The following is a 23936-nucleotide window of genomic DNA, read 5'->3' as shown; positions in this document are numbered from 1 at the left end:
AAAGCCTACAGCAAAGTGGTAGAGAGGCTGAACTGCCCTTTGTGTATAGGCTGGATGATTGAGGTATGGGGGTGGAAATTAGGTCGCGCCACTGTTGCGGCGTTATTCTGGGAGGAGTGATAAATTTGGCGCCGGCAAATTGATTGCGTCTGCTGCCGCAAGCTTCATCAGCTGGGAGGCGTTGCACACCTCTTTTAGGGCGCGCCAATAACATTTCCAATCCATTACCCACGTCACCACAACATGAACCGCAAAAAACGAAAACAAAAACAGTCACACTTACCTCAGGTTGACATTACTTACCTCACTGTGGCCTCTGCAGCTTGGATGCCAGCTTCCACAGGCGTTCCCAGCATGGGCTCCACGGCGTGCTACGGGTCGGGCTCCATCCAAAAATCGAGCCGGTGTCACAATCAGAGGCGTTGCACATCGGCTCCGCGCCCCCTCGAAACCGGCACCAAATGTCCCGGCAGGGCGCCGGAAGGTGGCCGCCTGCCCGCAAGTGCTTACCGCCGCCATTGCCGCCGCTCCAGGGCGCTAACGGGTGCCAGAAGACCGAATGGTGTTTGAAAAAGGGCAGTTGCTCATGTTCAGGACCAGTTGAAACAAATTTTTCAAGAATGGTGTGGGTGTGAGAATTCTAATTCAAATTGAAAGGAAGTCTTGGGCCCTTTTACATATACCTAGTGCCTATTGTATCATCTCTTCACATGCTGCCCATGTCTATATTCAGTTGGGCTTATGTGATTTAATCTCTAACTCAGTATTTTAAAGGACCCCACACTCTCCATGAAAAGCATTTGGCGAAGAACAGCTTTATTATTTTTGTCCTAATGATGGTACAAGTGATAAAATATCTTTCATTTGTCAACTTTATGAAGACAGTGCCCCTTCAATATAATCTGTCTCATCCCAGTGATGTTGCAGCCATATACTTGTTTTGGTGCCCTTGGTAATTTACATAGTTTCAAGTGCATGTGATCTTTTGTAGCCTTTCAGAACTGGAGCAGTTGTGTTATGCTGTTGGGGACAATAACATATACCAAAATTATAACGAACTGTGGATGAAAAATGGCATTCTTGAACAAGAAAGAGTGTACTGTGTAGTGTAGTGTAATGTTGGAATTGCTGTTTTGATTCAAGCTAATGTTGTCACTCAACATCTTGCGACCCAAGCTAAATGGCTGGTAATAAGGAAAGGATGTGTGATCCTTTCTTGTTTTAATTGAACGATGAATACTATGTGCTGATGTACACATTACACTGGCACAATTTGGCAATTGCAATGTGCATATCTGTAAGGTATAATTTGCTGTTTGAAAATTATATTAATCTCTTAATAAGCAGTTGATGTTTGGTCCTGATGTCTCAATGGAAATTTGCAACTACTGAGGGAAATTCACATTGAAAATTTCATGTCTGCTATAGTTTTCTATTAGTTATGGCATTTCTATAACAAATTAAATTGTGGGCCACTGCAGCTTTAAGTCTTCAACAGTTCCACTCACTTAAACATATAATGGCTAATGGTTACATCCTCTCTTCTAACTTTCGCCAATACGGTTTTTTAAATCACCTAATTTTGTAAATTAACTTGTGAGGAAGTAAGGATTAAAAACAAAAAATTGTTTCTTGCTTTGAGTTTACTGCTGTGGGGCACCTACATTGATAGTTTAAATCTTCACTTATGATGGTCGGTTATTTTTTGGTTATTTTTCAGTGAATTGATAGTCCGTTGGCATTACTGTGCTGGCAGATTGCTTGAATTTGTTCGGTGACTAAAGGCTTTTCTTGAAGACGCTGACTCTTGTTGTGATACTGTTCCACCGGTGGTAACAGCCCTCTGCTCCCTTGCATAAGTGGTTATTCTTTATGTGAGAGTGCACACTATGTCAGTGGACTACTTTGTGTGAGCGATGGGGAAGAGGGAGGGGTATGACAGCTGAGCCCAACCCTGGTCTTGCCTGACACTTACATGTATATAATTCTAGTAGGAGTGCTTGGATAGCAGTCGGGATTGGGAACCCTCGCTGATTTGTTTTCTCCAGTAACTCATCTTTAAAATGAAACTTAAGTATTTATAAAGCTTCTTGTGGCAGAAAATCAATGTTCTAATTAATGATCGAATCCAGCGCCTTGCCTTTTCTTCACCACACATGTTTATTTTTAGACCAGCAGAGACCCGCAAGACATTTGCGGACAAATTAGTTTCTTTATTGCAACAGCATTTGTTTAGACTGTTACCATATTCTTCATCAATAGAATCAGCGCTGCTGTCCTCCCTCTCTCTCCCTCTCTTCCCCCCTCCCTCTCTCCCTCCCCCTCTCTCGCCCTCTCTCACTCTCCATCCCTCTCTCCCTCCCCCTCTCTCCCTCTCTCACTCACCATCCCTCTCCCCCACCCTCCCTCCCCTCGCCCCCTCCCTCTCTCCACCCTCTCTCTCTCTTCACCCCCCTCCCTCCCTCGCTCACCTTCTCTCTCCCCTTCCTCCGTCTCTCTCTCTCTCTCTCTCTCTCTCTCATTCTCCCTTCTTCCCATTCTCCCTCATATCACCTCCAACCCTCTCCCTGCCATACACCCTCTCCCTCCCACTTTCTCCTTCCCCTCCCTCTCCCTTCTCCCTCCCTCCCCTCTGTCTTTCTCTCTCAATCTCCAACCCTCCCTCTTATTCCTCCTCTAACCCTCTCTCTCCTTCCCTGCCACCCTCTCTTTATCCCCCTTCCTCCCTCTGCCACCTCCTCCTTACCTCCCCGCCACCCTTCCTCTCCTACTCGCTCCCCCCTCCCCCCTCTCTCCCCCTCTCCTCACCTTCCTGTCCCTCTCTCCCCGCCACGCCTCTCTCCACCCCCCTCCCTCTTTCTCCCCTCTCCCTCTCCCTCTCTCCCCCTCCCTCTCTCCCCCTCCCTCTCCTACTCTCACACCTCCCTCTCCCTCCCCCATTCTCTCTCTCTCTCTCTCCCTTTTTCCCCCTCCTCTTTCCCTCCTTTCCCTCTCCACCCCTCCCTCTCTCTCCCACCCTCTCTATCAATCCCTCTCTATCAATCCATCTCTCCCTCCCTCTGCCAACCTCTCCTCCCACTTCCTCCCCTCCCCCACCCTTACCTCTCTCTCCCCTTCCCTCTCCTACTCTCTCTCCCTCTCCTCCTCCCCCTTCCTTCCCTGTCCCTCTCTCCCCCTCCCGCCACCTCCCTCTCCCCCCATACCTCACTCTCCACCCCCTCCCTCTTTCACCCACCCCCTCCCTCTCACCTCTCCCCTCTCTCTCCCTCCCCTCTCTTGCCCCTCCCCTCTCTTCCTCCCCCTCTCCTCTCTCTTTTATATAACTCCCCCTCTCCCCCTCGCTCTCCCTTTCTCCCCTCACCTCCCTCTCCCCTCTCTCTCTCCCCCACCCCTCTCTCCCCCACCCCTCTCTCCCCCACCCCTCTCTCCCCCACCCCTCTCTCCCCCACCCCTCTCCCCCCCACCCCTCTCTCTCCCCCACCCCTCTCTCTCCCCCACCCCTCTCTCTCCCCCACCCCTCTCTCTCCCCCACCCCTCTCTCTCCCCCACCCCTCTCTCTCCCCCACCCCTCTCTCTCCCCCACCCCTCTCTCTCCCCCACCCCTCTCTCTCCCCCACCCCTCTCTCTTCCCCACCCCTCTCTCTCTCTCCCCCACCCCTCTCTCTCTCCCCCACCCCTCTCTCTCTCCCCCACCCCTCTCTCTCTCCCCCACCCCTCTCTCTCTCCCCCACCCCTCTCTCTCTCCCCCACCCCTCTCTCTCTCCCCACCCCTCTCTCTCTCCCTCACCCCTCTCTCTCTCCCTCACCCACCCCTCTCTCTCTCCCTCACCCACCCCTCTCTCTCTCCCTCACCCACCCCTCTCTCTCCCCCACCCCTCTCTCTCCCCCACCCCTCTCTCTCCCCACCCCTCTCTCCCCCACCCCTCTCTCCCCCACCCCTCTCTTCCCCCCACCCTTCTCACCCACCCCCTCTCTCTCAATCCCTCTCTCCCTGCCACCTACCCTCTCCCTCCCTTTATCCTCCTCCCTCTCTCTCCCTCCCTCCTCTCTCTCCCTCACCCCTCTCTCTCCCTCACCCCTCTCTCCCCCACCCTTCTCTCTCCCCCACCCTTCTCTCTCCCCCACCCTTCTCTCTCCCCCACCCTTCTCTCTCCCCCACCCTTCTCTCTCCCCCACCCTTCTCTCTCCCCCACCCTTCTCTCTCCCCCACCCTTCTCTCTCCCCCACCCTTCTCTCTCCCCCACCCTTCTCTCTCCCCCACCCTTCTCTCTCCCTCGTCCCTCTCTTCCCCCACCCCTCTCTCCCACCCCTCTCTCCCCCCCCACCCCTCTCTCCCACCCCCCTCTCTCTCAATCTCTCTCGCAGAACACCTTCGGATACTTCTTGATGACATCATCTTTTGATGCAAATCTCGTTTCAACATGAAAAATCTTACTCCAATCCAACTTCAGTGATCCCAACCAATTTATTTCTAATAGGCAGGCTTGCCTCCTGCCACTATTAAGAGAGACAAGCTCTGAAATTGATCCTTGTATTTCACCGGTACAGTGATACGACCTACCAAAGGAATGTTCTCTCCCGAGTAGCCTCGCAGCCAATGGGAAATCACGCAATTTGTCGAGGTATAGTGATTCCGGTACTACACTCACGGGTGCACCAGTGTCGATTTCCATGGGTATCTTGGTTCCTGCAACATATATGTGGATGATGATACTTTTCGAATTGCTGTTAGTTACCCTCATGCTCCTGATAATGTGTAGCTCAAAAACCACCTCACCCTGTTGTTTTTCTTCCATGCTATGTCGTCTCTGGGGATTTCTACTTATAGCTTTGAAAGTTGGTTTACTCTTCAGTCGGCATACCTTCGCAAGATGCCCAATTTTCCTGCTGAAGAAACACTCTGCCTTCACATCTGGACAACTTTGAACAATGTGTTCTCCCAGGCACTGATCATCATCATCATAGGCGGTCCCTCGAACGAGGATGACTTGCTTCCACACAGATGTTTCAATGAAGGACCCGATGTTCCAGTCCTGAACTCCAATTGAGGGGGTGGAAGGTGCCTGTGCATGAATTTTTTTAACGTGTGGTGACCGTTGCATATCTCAGGCACTGATAGCATGACTTCAATGCTCTGTTACCATTGTCACTTACCTTGGGGCCCCAACAGCCTTTTACTTTTAACCTGCAAGCGATTCAGCTCGGTTGTCTGACGACTGGAAATGGTATGAAATTTTTGGGAATATTGGTTGGCCATGTCTATTGACATAGCTGTCTGACAAGCTAAATTAAATGTCAAGTTAGGAGTTGTCAATAACTTTCTTTTGATCGCATCATTTTTCATCCCACAAACAAAGTGGTCACGCAATGCTCGGTCCTGAAAGTTTCTGAAATTACAGTGAATAGATAGCTTTTTTAATGCTACAATATACTCACTGATACTTTCGTCGGTTAACTGATCTCGTATTCCGAAACGATAACTTTCAGCAATTTACAGGGGCTCAGGACTGTAGTGCTGTTCTGCTTAAGTGATGTGTCCTTTGGCTTGACAGGCACAAGCACATTTAGTTAACAAAATAGCCCGTTTTTTTTCCAACCCGTTGATGGTTTTCATCATTGGTGACTTCGATGATATTATTTGCAGTGAAAAACATTTCTAGCCGCTCCACATACGTTCCGAAGCTTTCACGGTTGCATTGAAACTCCCCCAAGTGCCCTATTATTCCCATCTGGATTCTGGCAGTTCAGCCAAGTGTGCTTGTAATTTACCTTGGATTTTTAGCTGTTAATCAAAACAGAGAAGCTCTCAAAATCTCTCTGTCAGATGGCTGAATCATCCACCAACAAAAATTTCAGCTAGGTTATCCGATTATCCTATCCTTCATCGCCGATGTTCAACCATCAGGCTGACGCGGCTGCTGGTGAGACCTGTGACATCATAGAATCATAGACATTTACAGCACAGAAGGAGACCATTCAGCCCATCATGTCCCTGCCAGTCCACTGTAATATATATAGCTCCATCCAGTGGACTACTGTGGCATTGCAGCCATTGCTGTTTACAAGAATAAACAGGTCAGGCCATCTGCTGGCTTCCTGATGTTATCAGCCATCATAGAGCCTGTGAGTTTGTGAGGTCATACTGAAAACATAACAGTCCCCTTCCCCCACCCCTCTCTTCCCCCACCCCTCTCTTCCCCTCCCCTCTCTAATAGATTAATAGGCCCAGACATTCAGCATTCAAAGATTGGTGGAGGGGGCTTGTGACAAAAAGTGAACAGGGGCCTATGTAAGCATTCAGTGTACCCATGCACAGGGCCTATAGGTATTATGCCCAATTCTTCATATTTTCTTTTATAAAAGCTCGCTGGCAAACTTGTTCCCACCTCTGCAGGCCACTGAAGCACCACAGGAAGTACTGAGTCTGGGATTACAGAAAGAAGGCCTGGGGGTGAAATTGCCACTTTATATAACCCCGTTAGCACCTCCGGGGGCGTTAATGGGGTGGAGGCTATGTTTCGCCCCGGGGGAGGGGGAAATTGCCGTGTGGGCTGCAGGGCTGGCGCGAGCGGATGTCAACATCAGCATCGCGGCTCGTGATGCTGGCCGACATCTGCTCTCGGGGCGCTCCTTAAAGAGGACGTCTTTTTTGACTCTCGGGCCGGCTCTACGATGGCAGCCCTAGTGTGGTCCAGGTCACCATCGTGCAACCCGGCACTCTGTTTTGGGTGTTGGGCTGCAGGCCCGGTCGCACGCTGCTCTGGTGGCCTAATGGAGGGGAGTTGCGTGATGCCGCTACGCGGAAAGGCCATGTAGCGTTCTATGTTTCACGCGCCTAGCACCTCCCCCCCTCGAGCCCGCCCGAGAGGAAGTGGAGTGCCCGACATTGCGTTCCACTTCCTCTCGGTGACGGTGACTCCAATTTAGGTCGCGGTGCAGGACTTCTGCGCCGGGTGAAGGATGTCCCACCTCGCATGGGTTACTGACCCCAAACAGGGCGCTGTGGAATTTCCTAACCGGCATATCTTCCAGAAAGATAAAGTTCCTGTTGTGTTGTAGTTTACAGCCTCAGGCCGAAATTGGTCGACATACCGCCCAAAATTATAAAAATAATCAAAAATCACCTATATACTGCCCACAATTTGCCCAGCATAAAATCCATCAGTGTCATACCGCCGGGTAGTATGCATACTGCCCGCCCATGCAGACCGCCGACATACTGCCCAAAATGACAACATTTGTGACTTACCATCGACATACCACTGGAGCTGCAGACCGTCCCGGAAAAGGTGGTTTTAAGTCGATCTTCAATGGGCGATATGTAGACAGAGCTGACGGGTCATCTTTAACTTTAATAAAAATGTTGTCTCTAGCACACCGCAGTCTCTCCCACCCCATCCAGTCTCTCGCCGCCCCCCACGCTCTCCGCAGCGATCTCCTCTTCCCCACCCCCCCCCCCCACCCCCCCCACCCCCCCCGCAGCAATCTCAGGCTGCCCCACAATGTCATGAATAGGGGAGAGAGTAGAGAAACATTGATGCACTTTACCTCACCTTTCAGAGGATAGTCTGGTGAATGGAAATATACAAATAATGGATACACAATTAAAAGTACCAACTCTGGACATTACGTTATACAGCGTGGGATCAGACACCAACATGCTGTCCTCCCCGCATTGAAAGCACATTCACTATTAAAATAAGTAATAATTTGGAGAACTACATTAAGAAAGAGCAATGCATTTAAGGTTAAACTCATACCTGTGTATCAGGAACTCCAAACAGTCTCTGGCCTCTCATCGGTGCCTCTCGGGGGGGCGGAGCTTCACAGCAGCATGCACGTGCGCACAAAACGGGAGGTGCAAAGGCCTCCTCCGTCGCACACCGCCCACTGCACTGCTCCCGCCTGCTGCACTCCACTTAGCTTACCACCGCGAAAAAAGTGACAAAAATCCCGCACACTCCGTCCCAGCGGTACTGGGCAGTAAAAAACGACGCACCACCGAAAAACGGGCTGACCATCTGTTCGACCAATTTCAGACCCTTTATACTTTATTCTCTTAACTTCCAGAATTCAATAGAATAAAAATAATCCAATAGCTTCTTCATCTATTCAGTTTTTGTGATATAAATTTTATAACATTGACTGAATGTAATGTTTCAAAATAGAGCCAAAGGTACTGCAGTCAGCAAGACTTTAAGGAAGAACACCATAAGCAAAAGAAACAGGAAAATGTGCTGGATTAATTAAAGCATAGATTGAGGCCTTCAATATACTAACTGGAACAGTATTTTTCTGTATTATAATACAGCACACTAGACTCTTCCAGTATTGATCTTTCTTGCTCTGATCCATAAAAGTAAAATGGCAAACTGTTGACTTGCAGAACTAATTTGTGTTTGGATAAGATTTAAATTAGCTCAAGTTATTAGCAGGTTATTAGCTTCATGTTATTATGAATGCCTGGTGCCACAAATGCTCATGGGGACTGGATTACTTAAAAATGATTGAACAGGTCTGTTGGATTATACGTTGACAGGGCTGTTCGTTATGAATACTGATGTTTTTTGAAATGCAATAATATTCATTTGTTTCATTTAATTGGCCTGCAGGTTTTATTTACAGCTTTACAATATGAAATTATTATTGTATACAGTTAAGCCAGAAAGTTACTTCTTCCTATCGGGCAATTGTCTTACTTGGTTTCAATTCTTTTGTTGGGAAGAGACGTGAACTGTGTAATGACAGATGAACTTTGATTTTTTTTCAACCTTAGTAAACCACCTTGGAATACGGTAAATTAAAATGTTATATATTTAGGTTATAAACTGGTGTTTTTTTTGTTACTTTAAATAGTTTTGTATGAATTTAGCAAGGAGCAGTTTTTCGTTCTTACATGACCTTTTCTAACCTTTTTCCCAGCTGGTGGTTGGAATATTTTACTATATAAAAGTGTCAGCACTCTCGTCTCCGAGTCAGTAGGTCGTGGGTTTGAGTCTCACACCAGAGACATGAGCACATGATCTGGGCCGACGCTCTCTATGTAGTACTGAGGTAAAGCAGCACTCTCTAGGATGAGACATTAAACAGAGGTTCCATTTGCTCCCTCAGATGGACTTTAAAGATTCCATTCCACTATTTCAAAGAAGAGCGGGAGAGTTCTCACCTGGTGTCCTGACCAATATTTATTGTTCAACCAACATCATCAAACATATTATTTGTTCAATATCTTGTTGTTTGTTAGAGCTCGCTGTGCACTAATGGCTGTGCGTTTTCTTCATTACAATACTGACTAGACTTCCAAAGTACTTCATTGGCTGTGAAGTTCTTTGGAACATCCTGAAGTTGTGAAAGACGCTAAATAGATGCACGTTCGTTCTTTCTTCTATGAAAGGTGCTATATAAATGTAGTTTATTGTTACATGAGTGGCACTTTCTTTTGCACAACCACTCCATTATTTTTTTTTAATTCGATGTGAGCATCGCTGACGAGGTCAGCATTTATTGCCCATCCCTAATTGCCCTTGAGTAGGTGGTGATTTGCCGCCTTCTTGAGCCGCTGCAGCCCTTGTGGTGAAGGTACTCCACAGTGCTGTTGGGGAGGGAGTTCCAGGATTTTGACCCAGTGATGATGAAGGAACAGCGATATATTTCCAAATCAGGATGATGTGTAACTTTATGGGGAACTTGCAGGTGATGGTGTTCCCATGCGCCTGCTGCCTTGTCCTTCTAGGTGGTAGAAGTCGCAGGTTTGGGAGGTGCTGGTGAAGAAGTCTTGGCGAGTTGCTGCAGTGCATTTTGTAGATGATGCACACTGCAGCCACGGTGCACCGGTAGTGGGGAGGGAGTGAATGTTGAAAGTGGTGGATGGCCAATCAAGTGGGCTGCTTTGTCCTGGATGGTGTCGAGCTTCTTGAGTGTTGTCGGAGCTGCACTCATCCAGGCAGGTGGAAAGTATTCCATCACACTCCTGACTTGTGCCTTGTAGATGGTGGAAAGGCTTTGGTGAGTCAGCAGGTGAGACACTCGCCGCAGAATACCCAGCCTCTAAGCGAACATCCCCACTTCTGTCCTTATGATGGAGGGAAGGTCATTAATGAAGCAGCTGAGGATTGTTGGGCCTAGGACACTGCCCTGAGGAACTCCTGAAGCAATGTCCTGGGACTGAGATGATTGACCTCCAACTATCACAACCATCTTCCTTTGTGCTAGGTATGACTCCAGCCAGTGGAAATTTTTCCCTCTGATTCCCATTGACTTCAATTTTGCTAGGGCTCCTTGATGCCACACTTGGTCCAATGCTGCCTTGATGTCAAGGGCAGTCACTTTCACCTCACCTCTGGAATTCAGGTCTTTATTCCATATTTGGATCAAGGCTGTATTGAGATCTGGAGCCGAGTGGTCCTGGTGGAATCCAAACTGAGCATCGGTGAGCAGGTTATTGGCAGATTAAGTGCCGCTTGATAGCACTGTTGATGACACCATCCATCACTTTGCTGATGATTGAAAGTAAACTGATGGGGTGGTAATTGGCCAGATTGGATTTGTCCTGCTTTTTGTGGACAGGACATACCTGGGAAGTTTTTCACATTGTCGGGTAGATGCCAGTGTTATAGCTGTACTGGAACAACCTGGCTAGAGGCAAGGCTAGTTCTGGAGCACAAGTCTTAAGCACGACAGCCAGGATGTTGTCGGGGCCCATAGTCTTTGCTGTATCCAGTTGGACATCAGGAGGTGATTGATTGATAACTGATCTCAGTTGGGCAGTTATAGGGAAACTCTACAATTGGCCTTAATTAGGGAGGGAGCCAAAAGCTCTTGATCACTGCCCATTGACTCGTCCTGGAATGGTATATGTGTGGCTCATGGCTGAGGACAAGTAGTCTTAGCTATGATACAGGTGCGAAATCCGGAAACCTCGGGACCGAGGCCGTTCCGGATTCCGGGTAGTTCCGGATCTTGGAACTTCTTTGCCTGGGTCGAGGGAAGTAGGTAGGGTAGGGGAGGGGTGGTCGGTCGGGCCGCCAGAGGTTGGGGGGGGAATCGGTCGGGCCGCCGGAGGGTCGGTCGAGATCGGGGGTATTGATCGGGCCGTTGGGGGGGGGGGGGGTTCGATTGGGCCGAGGCCGGGCCGTGGGAGGTCGGTCGGGCCGCCGGAGGTCAGCGGGCGGGCGGGGGCGGGGGGGTCGGCTGGAGGTCGGGCTGAGACGAGGGGAGGTCGGACGGCCGGAAGCCGGGGGAGGTCGGGTGGCCGAGGTGGGGAAGTCCGGATTTCGGAACATTTTTTGGTTTCTGGACAACCCCGCCATGATCGGCCCAGTGTCCAGATTCCGGAATATTCCGTATTCCGGAACTCCGGATTTTGGACGTTGCACTGTACCTCTACAGTCAATTAGCCTGCCAACACTTGTTCACAAGGCTGTCACTTGAAGTATATCCACTTGGACGAGGTACTGAGGAATTTCCTGGTGCCTATGGAACTGTATCCCAGCTAGGAATTGATGTCCTTTGGGAAAGCAGCGAAGAAAATTTGCAAAAAGAAAAATGTGGTGTTGCCTTGGATTTAAAATGTTGTAAGAGACTAATGTAGCAAGTTAGTAAAGTGAGGAGCGAGCCGTATTAAACTGTCAGATCCAGCTGATCGCACACATCAGTATTTACCTCCTTTGAAAATGAACTGTGATCATGTATTGAGCCCTTTTTGCAATTATTTTTACCACCTGTTAATTTGTTGGGTCATCATAGCTGCAGTGCTTTGCCATGTGACCAGTTGAACTAAGTTACATGATTATATGCAGCTATGGAATTAGGAATGGACCTGTATGGCTGTAAGGCTGTACTAATTATTCTAACCATGGTTTGCACTGTTTGCAATTCCCCAAAGTGCAGCTGCAGAAGGTTCATCATTTTGCCTCCTACAGGACTCTGTTTTCTGTTAATTTCAGTGGATTATGGGTTGGGTCTGCAGCAGCAGCTAATGATTTTCTTTTAGTTTTGCTATAAATCCTGCTGTCTTCGGTAAAGAAAGTCTTTGCAGATGAGTAATAGCCTTCAGCTTTTCTTGCTGAATTCTATGAGGACTAGAACCTTGACGTTTGCAGCATGCTTGTGGTGTGATAATGTCACCAGAACATCGCAAGCACATTCCAGAGTGCAGACCACTGCTAACCATCAAAACAGCTGTATTCTTAGCAAGCATTGTGTGCTAGAATTTCTTTTGAAAGACTGTATTTCCATTTTCCACTGTGTGCACGATAGTCGAACTCCTTCTGAGATGATTGTTTCCAGGTTTAAATCTATAGAGCAAAATATTTGAAAATACATTTCTGGAAATTTTACAGTTGGCATATTTATTTTATTTTTCCACCTCTCTTTAGATTTTTCTCCTCCCCTGCTATCTTGTGCCACAGACCATTTCCTGCCTACTTGCGAGGGTATCGGGCAGCTAACCCACTGGGTGTTGGATATGGAAAAGTAGCCTGGCTCTGAGCAGTATGGTCTCTTTTACATCTCTATGCCTTCCTTCCCATGTAGAGAAGTGCATTGCCCTTTGTTGTAGTGTCTACCTCTGATGGCACAACAGAAGTCAGGAACTTGCAGCGTGGTGACTCATTTGGAACAATCGCATCAATGAATTTAATTCATAACATAACCTTCCCAATAGCTCAGCGAATTTACCCCGCTGAACCATTCAGACCAGGACAATCCCAGATTGGATTGCCAGTTTGTGCTGAGTTAGCCAGGGAGGCGGTAATTCTGCGGCAATTCCCGTAACATCTTTGGGTTAGGGAAGGGAAACAATGAAATCAGGATTCCATTTTTGACGGATCTCGACTGCAAATCCAGAGACTCCTGCTGTAAGTGTAAATATGTAACCATCAGGTTAGGATAAGATTGTGCTTGGGCTGGCGGGGGGAGGGGGGGGGAGCGATATCCCTGTGGATGAAATGTCTGGTTACACTCTCTCCCAGGGCTTATGCATAAATAAAAGGCACTTGGGCGAGGTTTGAGAAGATGCTTAGTACCTTGGACCTGTTCCCAGAAAGAGAGGAAGGAATAACACTGTTGAGAAAGAACTGATGTTGTATTTTTCCCATATTTTAGTTATTTGCTGAAAATGATTTGCTGTCCAGAGTGAGTGATATTGCATTGCAAAACTGTTTATAAATGTACATTACATATTCTATAAGAAACGGATAAAAAATAATGCTTGTACAAAAGATCCAAGATGACTGCGATGGTTTGGGTACGGTTCAAGAATGAAAACAGCTAGAATACCTTTCATGGTTTGCAAACAGAGGTACGTAGAACAAGAAGCACAGGAAGATCCAAGGAATTGCTGGATAGATAAAATCAAGAGTGACTTGTCATAAATGGGGACACAAATGATTGAAGTAGGCAGGCTAGTTCAGAACCAACAACAGTGGAGTGAATTCATTCAGCCCTGTCGTCACTGCTGAGCTGACAAACGGAAATTTAGTAGTAGTATTGTATATACGGCTCTAGAAATTATTGACAAATACGCTAATTATAGTGGAAACCAAAGGAGCAATAAAAAATAGGAGAAGCTCTGAATAGAAGGCATTGACAAGGCATCTGTTTTGAGTCTCCTGCTGGTCTTAATAAATGGGATGAAGGGGCATCCTTATAATTTTCTGAAACGTATGATGACACCAAGCATATGATCATGTGTTGAGTATGAGTGATTGATAACATTCAGAGGAACCTGGACTAGCCCAATGAAAGAGTTAAACAATGGCAGATGGATTTCAACATTGATAAATGTAACGCTACATAATGAGTAGCAGTTTGCCAGCAAGGGTGGAAAAGGGAAGGAATTTGGGAATTTGGGGATGGTTATTGGCGATTCACTGAAAGTTTTCAGTCAATTTGAAGCCAACTATTGGAGTACCTGACTTTAAAATAAAATAGACCATTGGTGAGACCATTTGGAACATTCTGTACAGTTTTGAACATCCTAGCAACAAAAGGACATTGTGATGCAGTAGGTTTCAAAGAAAAAACTAGGGTGATTTATCTTAATTTGTATGAAAAACATTGAGAGGAGACAAGATCCTTGTTTTGTAAAACCCCAAGAGGAATTGATAATGCAAACACATTCGGAATTGTTCAAACTCGACTGCGTACAGAGCTAGCGGATAAAAATAACAATCCTGAAGCAACTGGTGTTTCAGAGGAATTTCCTTTTCCCTACAGAGTAGTGGGTATATAGAATCGACTCACAGATATACCCATTAATGCTTGCTGATTGATACCTATGCTGAGCGAGTTGCGTGAATATCTGATTAGGTATGTGACTAAAGCTTCAGTAGAGAAGCAATTCAATTTGGATTCCATAACCTTTGCATGTGTGTATGATTTAAGAAAATAAGGCTAAACTAGAAAGTAGTTTACACATTAAATTAATTAACACTGACCTACCATGATCGCAACTAAAAAATTGCGCTGTGCTATTAGATACAATCCCAAAAGACTTGCATTTCATCGACAGTAAGGAGTAGTTTCTTGTCTCCATGTGTTTGCTAGTACTGTTGGCATTTGTATTTTTATTATTTATTTAGATTCTCTAGGATGCCAATTTCTCTATAATTTCTTAATGAATTATTGGTCAAATAATTCATTATGTGTCGGCCATGGCTCAGTGGGTAGCCTCTGAGTCAGAGGTTGTGTGCTTAAGTCCCACTCCAGAGTCTTGAGCACAAAAATCTAGGACAACACTCCAGTGCAGTACTGAGGGAGTGCTGCGCTGTCGGAGGTGTCGTCTTTCGGATAAGAGACGATAAACCGAGGCCTCGTTTGCTCTCTCAGGTGGACGTAAAAGATTCCATCGTAAAAGATTCCATTACACTATTTCGTAGAAGGGCAGGGGAGGTTATCCCTAGTGTCCTGGCCAGTATTTATTTCTCAATCAACATAACAAAAGCAGATCACCTGGTCATTATCATATTGCTGTTTGTGGGAGCTTGCTGAGCACAAATTGGCTGCCGCGTTTCCTACATTACAACAGTGACTACACTTCAAAAGTATTTCATTGGCTGTAAAGCGCTTTGGGACATCCGATGGTCATGAAAGGCGCTATATAAATCGAAGTCTTTATTTCTTTAAATCCCAGCAGGTTGCTTTTCAACTGAGCTGATTTAAAAAAAATAGGATTAACTTCTTTGAAAAGAGCTTTAATATCAGACTGCTGTTGACCTCTCAGTTATGTTTCCATTGGTCAGCTGGGAACAGCTTATAGATGTTGATCGGATCACAATGGGGCTCTGAACACGGAATTCTTTTACCAAAGCCTTTTAAACTGTATTCAGGGGCTCCAGTGGTTTGAGTGAAGTTCTCGTTGTTTGTGTATGTTTAGTTAAAGAGTGACCAACTAGTATATTGAGTCAATTTTTAAAAAATAACCTTGAATACAATAATTTCTGGTGATAATTTTACCTTTGCTAAAAATGGAACATTGTATTTTTTGGTCAGCTTATCAGTGTCGAAATAAAATAAATATCTCAACCCTTTGACAGTATTCTGCTTTTAAGAGACTAGTGTGTTGGCAAAATTGCATCTTGTAGCCAAGCTTTGTGTCTGAGATTCCCTGGATGATGAGTTCCCTATCTCCGCTATGTTATTGAAGCTGTATGTTACTTGCTGGGCAGTTCCTCATAGGGAGGGGAACCAGAATAATCTGGCAGTGTGAGCATTTTTATGGGTGGGTGGGAAGAGAGTTGGGAGAGGCATAAGTTAAAGTCTGCAGATTGAACCTCTTGTGTTCCTAACAATGGATTGGCGTCCGCTACCTTTCTTGAGTGCCTTTTGGAGCTGAGAAAAAAAACGCCACTTTAATTGGATTTGGTTTAACTTGGCAGGTGAAGCTAGATAAAGAATAGGTTTGGTTTTAAAAAACAAATCAAGTGAAGAGCTGGTTTATAGTTGTGTTTCACGTTTTATTTGCTTTTAATTATTAGTCAGTGCACATGAGTCATTGCTCAAATGTATAATCCACGGAACTGAATGATAACATTGTAACCAATTTTGCTACAAAGTTACTTGCTTTCATTTTCCCATGGCATTGTTCGATATCTGTCTGGGAAAATATGAACACGGGACGACCGTGGAACAAAAAGCTTGTAACAACTATTACTGTTTAACTACATGTACTTGAATGTGATATGCTGAACCAAGTATAATGGATGTGTATTTTTATCAGTTGTTTGCCTAAGGTTTACCTACCACCCATACCAGTTTAAAGGTGACCTTCCCTCATGTTGCTGTGTTAATGCATTGTGGAATGGAGTTGTATAATGTGATGTTTATTTCCTTGATTTCCCCACAATGAATTCAACTGCTGAATTCCATGACAACCCAAGATCCTCTCTTCCTGCTGCAGTCCCCGACCTTGAGTCTTAAACCTGAACGCTGCTCCTCACCCAGAGTTGTACAGGGCCTTGGTGAGACCTCACCTGGAATATTGTGTTCAGTTTTGGTCTCCTAATCTGAGGAAGGACGTTCTTGCTTTTGAGGGAATGCAGCAAAGGTTCACCAGACTGATTCCCGGGATGGCAGGACTGACATATGAGGAGAGACTGGATTGACTGGGCCTGTACTCACTGGAGTTTAGAAGGATGAGAGGGGATCTCATAGAAACATAAAATTCTGACAGGACTGGACAGGTTAGATGCAGGAAGAATGTTCCCGATGTTGGGGAAGTCCAGAACCGGGGACACAGTCTTAGGATTGAGATGAGGAGAAACTTCTTCACTCGGAGAGTTGTTAACCTGTGGAATTCCCTACCGCAGAGAGTTGTTGATGCTAGTTCATTGGATATATTCAAGAGGGAGTTAGATATGGCTAAAGGGACCAAGGGGTATGGAGAGAAAGCAGGAAAGGGGTACTGAGGTGAATGATCAGCCATGATGTTATTGAATGGTGGTGCAGGCTCGAAGGGCCGAATGGCCTACTCCTGCACCTATTTTCTATGTTTCTATGTTTCTAAGCCACAGTGCTCACTGTTTCCAGCAACAGGCTTCCAAGTTCTAAAGAGATTTCAGTATTGATTTCAACAGTGCATTACAACTTGGAATATCTTAGCTATGATTAGGTACATAGCTATTGCTGCTCTGCATTCTTCATTCTATCCACAGGACTTCTTTCCCATTCCCATTAATTTTCTCTCCTACCTCTGGCAGCACTGCCATATCCTGCTCCCGTTCCTACCAGACCCTGGTATCCCTTTCCCAGTGTCCCAAAACACTGCAACCTCCCTTCCCAGTGCTCGCACTGTCTTATTCTTGGTTCTTCTAGACCTTTAAACTCCCCCAGTGTTTCCACATCCTGTGATCCTCGCTCACAAAACCCAGGACTACCCTTCCAGCAGTACCAACCAAAATGTCTCCCACCCCTGCTAACTGTCCACTGTGGCTGCACACAGTTCCTATAACCTACCTGCAACATCTTCCCTGACATATTTTGGATCCTGAGCTTAAAAAAAGAGATACAATTAACTACATAGTTGGACAAACTTTTTTGTACCCGATGTCAGAATCGAGCATTCTTCGATACACACCTGCTCTTCCTGGCCCACAAGTAAACCTACAAAATGTTTTAATGACTGACCTGCCTGGACCTCTTCTGGCCCAAGGTCCACCTCCGTGCGGGTCTGGCCTGACTGAGAAGCTGTCACTGGTCCCCCGCTGAGGCCTCTGATTAATATTGCAGTCGGATCCCGAGGAGATCCTGATCTGAATAATTAAAGAAGGATCCCGTTTCCTTCCTATGCAGGTTAAGATTGGGACATGGCTGGATGGCAGCAGGATCAGAGAGGGTAAGTGAAGGCTCTTAGTTTAACTGCCCTCCCCTCCCACGCTCAGATTCTGCCTGGCAAGAGCAGTTAAAATCAGGGTCATAATGTGTGGCACTGCAGATCACTATGCTGTGCAGCTTCTAGTGCCAGACTGGTTCCATTATATCTTGTATCCTTCTGCCAGAAATTAAGTACTAAATGTAAACAGTTGTTGAATGTGCTTTGATACTTGCCTTAAAATTGAGTTTAAGCTTTTGAGTAAATCACTTTAAAAGAAAGAACTATCAAGTATAAACTCACTGTACCAAGAGTTTTAGAAGCTGAAATTGAGCCTCATCCCAAACGGGACGCACCGACCGCTTTGAAAGTTTTTTCTCCGCCCCAGTCCATGGGGCAGAGATACCGGAGAAATTCACACCTTTGTATTTTTTTGGCTTGGGACGGTGTTCCGGTCGGCTGCGGGGTGGAAGTGTCCTTGCAGCAGGTCTGCCGCCCCGACCAATCATCTGCGCCGCACTGATGTGTCACAACGTCTCTCCCCTTCAGTTAAAGGGGTGGCCCACTGCAAACTCTGCAGCCACTTCAGTGGCATACACTGGGCCACCAGGGAAGGTTTCAGCTGGGCCAGCGGCCTGGCACACAAGAGGGGGTGCCAGGCTGCCTGTTGGCAGCCCGGCCGAACCCGTGGCCATAACCTGGCAGTTGGCCAACAAAAAAAATAAGATGGCGTCGCCGGCAGCGCCACCTCCCCTTTAAGGGCAGCTGTGCCGCCGAGCCACAGAGTGCGCCGACAGCAAAAGCTGCCTGGGGCACCAACTGGTGGCGGTGTCGCTCTCATGGGGCAATTCTGGGAAAGGGACAATTTCCCGAGGGGCAATTTCGGGAAGGGCTCCCTGTAAATCAGTACGGGGTCGGCGCGTGAATGCTGCAATGGGAAAACAGGTGGAGCGGTCCTCTACACCGCTCCAAACCTGAGAGAGGGCAATTTTTAAAATGGCGGCCCTCCGTGGAGACTCAGTGGCCATTTTGTACTGACCCGTGGCCACAGCTTTCGGGTGACCAGAGGCCGTATAGTAAGGGGCAATTTCGGCCCCATAAACTTGCTTGCAGGGCAATTGCAGTAGATTTAATTCAGCTATTGTGTCCAGTTTCTGTGTCTGGAGATTGTGGGGGCTGGTCCACAAAAGACATTGTGTCAGCACATTGCTGAAATTTGGCCCTATTATTTTTAATACTGCAATTTTGTAAAACTACTGTGGGTGTGAACTGAAGTTCTGAAACAATTCCATGTGCCCGAACTCATCAGATATGGTAGGCACTGAGTCGGTTATGAACTTGGTGTGATTTGGCTGATAGTGGCTAAGAAGATTTGATTTACCAAGAAAGATGTTCTTCCCCAACCTGTTCTATATAAAAATAAAATTCTAGCCATAGCAGTATTTTGTTCCAGCAATGGCTGTGCATTGGAATAGCAAGATGGAGGTCCAGCAGTTTGTTGATCTCCGCTGTATTGATGTGAGAGGGGTTGAGCAGAGACAAACAGGAGGGAAAGCGGCAAATGGCTGCATGAAGAGTGGCAGTGGAAGAAATTTGGAAAGTAGTCTCCTCCCTGCCCCTTTTTCATGAAGCTAACTAAGGAAACATGAATATTTTCCGTTACAAAACATAAAAGTACACTCTCCACACATTTTTTGTTTTATTACCAGCAAGTGGTTTTAAAACTTAAACTTTCTACCTGCAGGTTCTTGAAAACTGGAGGTGCAAGAGTGTAATTGGATTGAATTTTGATTTTCTGGCACTGAATCTGGCGGGTCACTTGGCGTATGGAATGTTTAACATTGGCCTTTTCTGGATTCTGTGTATTAAGAAACAATTTCTCAAGCTTAAGCCAGAAGGAGTAAACCCAGTGGAAGCAAATGAGAGTAGGGAGGCCATTCAGCTGTTTGCTCTTTATGGCTTTAATGCGCAAAGGGTGCCCAAAACTGCAAACACTAACTGTAATGCTTTGTACAAATTTGTAATTATTTCTTTGCCCTTGTACATTCTGTCCTACTCATTAGACACAAAATGCCACTGGCCTTTTTTATGGCTGCATGTACCTGCACTCACACTTTCAAGGAACTGTCATGTGAACCCTTAATTCTCTCTTCCTCCCCACCCGTCAGCATCTGTCCATTGGATTTAAACTCTAATTAGCGATCTTCCTCCCAAAATGCATTACCTCACATTTCTCTGCCAACAGTCAGAGACGGGAACCGAATCTATAATCTCCTGTAATTAATGATTTTTAATATTGAGATTTTAAATAAATATTGCCACTGGTATCCTTTAAAATGATCTTGTTGTTTTCCATTTCTGTTGCTATTTCATAGATTTTCAATGAAGTAACTTCTGTTGTCATAATCTCAGGAACGAGTTGAAAGAATTGATGAACCCAACTAACTGGGGAAATTTAATTAACATACACATTCACTGATGTATTCTGAGTTACCCTCCACTGATAATTGAACGCTCATATTTTCTAGCTCATTAATTAATTAACTTCCCCCAGTGATATCAGCACACATTTTCAAATTTTTTTTGGTGGGGGTGGGGGGTGCAGGATAGAGAGTGGGAGTGGAGTATATAACTCTCTGTAAATTTTTAAGCACACTTGATGGAGTCACCAGCTTTATGCCCTTCTGTGGTTTGGTGGGCTAAAGTAATTATTTCATTAGCAGTTGATGCTTGCCTGTAAATAGGCTGAAACAACCAAAAATAATCACTGGGTGGTACTTTTTAGCCCTGAGAATGTAGTGGGACGTGAACGTCTCATAATTCTAAGCTTTAGATATATCCATATTGTGGCTAATTCTGTGCTTGATTGCTCACAGGCAGAATTGGCTTATAATGTTCTAGCCTACTTCTGATCTACCCTCTGAGTGCAGTTCCCTGCAGGGAGCATGGCATTAGCCCGAATACCTCATCGCTTATGAGGAAAAACTGCACCGAGGTATGATTCTTGCAGTTGTGAATTTGGATATTTTTCAAGAGAGTGAGATTTATATCTTGTGGAGTTCAGGGGGCGGCCTCCTCCCCAGGAAAACTTTAAAAAAAAAATTTAAATATATGCTTTGGTGCATTTTGCAGAATGTTGGAGTTTACAATAAATGTGCTTAAAGCCAAAAATAGTGTATCATGGAAGGGTTGCAGATTAAAAAAAATAATGTTTCTGTTATAAGTGACTGCTGAAACTTGTTTTCATACCATTGGCTTTTATATGGAGGAAATTGCACATGTGTGAAAATTTGAATGGGCTGCGCATGCACGAAAAGAAAAAAAAGAGGGAACATTGTTTTGGAGGTGAAACCTTTTTGGAGAAACAGTGGCCCATGGCTAAAATCTGGCTTCAAATACTATTATTTTCAACCAGATAATGCATGGAACTCAAAATATTAACATAGCTGCATGATAGAAATGATCACGGTAATATCTGATATGATTTATCAAATAGAGACTTGGTAACAACATTTGAGTTAAATGAGCTTGATTAAGCTTGATTAAGCCTGGATGAGATAACTTGCCTGTGGCACAGAACAGGTTACTAGGATGCATTGCTGCAGTTTAGTTGACTATGACCTCATTTGTAAAATTCCATTTCATTTTGTATGGGTCCTATGTTGGTTTGTCTTGACTTCTGGTATTGACTAGATCTTTGTACCCTGGCTAGCTCAGAAGCTCAGAGATAATTCTTGAAAATCAAAATTAATGCAGTCAAAACCGGAAGGAACAGGGCCCAGATTTCTATTCCAATGATCCCAGCACATGCTAGGCACATACAGTGGGAGACTGAACCTTCCCTTTCACGATTTTCCAATCGTTAACTTTAATGGATGAAAAATCAGGAAGGCGCAATTTCCTAATATGTGCTCCTGGCATTAACTCTAGGCACTGAAGCCAATAACCTTGCCCCTGTTTTCCAGCAGACTAACCCTACATGATCAAATCCCTTGCTGATAGTCAGCCAACGCTAAATGTCAGCGTGAAATGTTGATGGTTGGCATGTATGTTTCTGTAGATCATCTGTTGCTATATGTTAAATTTGTGTTATATTCTCCAATCCTATGATTGCACTGATTATGCTCTGGACAGACAGCAGAACAAAGTTAACTGCAGAAATGCAGCTGATCCCATGACAGCAAGTTTAATATTATTGCATATTATACACCCAGTTTCTAGGAGCAAATTAAACATTGCAACCCAATCTTGTTATTGAGATGATGCTTATAAATCACTTTTTTTGCTCTCAATTCGATTTGCTCTCAATACTCATCGAATTATCTAAACTATTGGATTAGATTACAGTCTTGTAACTTGCCCATGTCTATTTTTCATAGTATTGAAGCACAGTTTGTGTTTAACACTGAGGCACATATTCAGTGGAACTTTATATGTAAAGAACATTTAGATCTTTTGTGCTAATTACACTGATTTTGTTGATGCATCATATCTTAAGCTCTCTTTATCAATCACAATGATATGGATTAAACTATTAAATCAATTTTCACCATGTAACATTTTATTTATTGAATTTCTTTTTTACTAGATCATTGTAATAAACCTTTTTTTTCTCTTTTGCAGAATTCTATGAACCTTCCTCCTGATAAAGCAAGATTGCTGAGGCAGTATGACAATGAGAAGAAGTGGGAGCTCATCTGTGACCAGGTAAAACCAATTCAAAATGCTCTTCCTTATTGAATAAAGGATACAGTGAAAGAGCAGAGAAGTGGAATGAGAGTTGATGGCCCTGATGTTGAATACACACAATGGACTTAATGGTCTCTTTACGTGCTGAGTTCTCAATGCTTGGTTTTATATTCAGCGTCAAGCATCTGTGTTTGTTTGTTGTGACATTCATGGATTTAAATACCTCACGTGGCTTAAATGGTTCGTTTGCAATCCATTCTGCTTATCATTTAATACCAGGGTATTACTGAATAGACGTGATAATGTTGATGTTGACATTTAAGAGGACCATCAGTCCAGCATGCTGTCGAGCTTCTGTTACATAAGCTAGCAATATTGAAGTAAATTATGCATTTTGTACACCACGCACAATACAACAAAAAGGTCATACACTTTAGTGTGGAGTCAGTCCACTAGAGGGATGGAGGAGATATTCTCTAATGATGGCAAATAGTGAAAAACATATCATCACATTCATTGAGGGCATATTGTGTTGACCAAAAAATTGTTTGAACATCTGTCAGTGATAAAGGGAACTCCATTTCTATACAATAATGTCGATATTGGTTTCGTTTGGATGGAGGAGGGAGGAAAGTCATAGTATCATCAGCAATCCAAGTATAATCATAGAATCATAGAATGGTTACGGCACAGAAGGAGGCCATTCAGCCCGTCATGCCCATGCCAACTCTCTGCAAGAAGACTTCAGCGAGTCCCACTCCACCGCCCTTTCCCTGCAATGTTTGTTTCCTTCAGGTACTTGTCCAATTCCCTTTTGAAAGCCACGACTGAATGTAACTTCACTATCCTTTCAGATAGTGTATTCCAGATCCTAACCACTCGCTGCGTTTAAAAAAAAAGGTTTTCCTCATATCGCCTTTGGTTTTTTTGCCAATCACCTTAAGTCTGCGTCCTCTGGTTCTCGACCCTTCCACCAATGGCAACAGTTTCTCTCTATCTACTCTGTCCAGACCCCTCATGATTTTGGACACCTCTATCAAATCTCCTCTTAATCTTCTCTGCTCTAAGGAGAACAACCCCAGCTTCTCCAGTCTCTCCTCGTAACTGAAGTCCCTCATCCCTATAAATCTTTTGTGCACCCTCTCTAAGGCCTCCACATTGTTCATAAAGTGCGGTGCCCAGAATTGGACACAATGCTCCAGTTGAGGCCGAACGAGTGTTTTATAAAGGTTCATAATAACTTCCTTGCTTTTGTACTCTATGCCTCTGTTTATGAACCCCAGGATCCCGTATACTTTTTTAACCGCTTTCTCAAACTGCCCTGCCACCTTCAATGATTTGTGCGCATATACTCCCAGGTCTTTCTGTTCATGCACCCCCCCTTAGAATTATACCCTTTAGTATATATTGCCTTTCCTCGTTCTTCCTACCAAAATGT

At 45.2% G+C, this 23936-nt stretch overlaps 1 protein-coding gene across 8 annotated transcripts in view; it reads left to right on the top strand.

Moving 5' to 3' along the window:
* LOC139259816 (formin-like protein 2) overlaps positions 1 to 23936 on the top strand; it is a 425278-nt gene that overhangs the window by 247704 nt on the left and 153638 nt on the right. For all 8 annotated transcript variants that reach the window (XM_070875639.1, XM_070875635.1, XM_070875637.1 and 5 more), the window contains exon 2: positions 22433 to 22516. In XM_070875639.1, the coding sequence (XP_070731740.1) occupies positions 22433 to 22516 (84 nt within the window). The remainder of the gene's footprint in view (positions 1 to 22432; positions 22517 to 23936) is intronic.

The sequence above is a fragment of the Pristiophorus japonicus genome, chromosome 3 (genome assembly GCF_044704955.1).
Source record: "Pristiophorus japonicus isolate sPriJap1 chromosome 3, sPriJap1.hap1, whole genome shotgun sequence".
NCBI classification, from domain to species: domain Eukaryota; kingdom Metazoa; phylum Chordata; class Chondrichthyes; family Pristiophoridae; genus Pristiophorus; species Pristiophorus japonicus.
The sequence above is the reverse complement of the archived record's forward strand: the minus strand, read 5'-3'. Positions and strand labels throughout refer to the sequence as shown.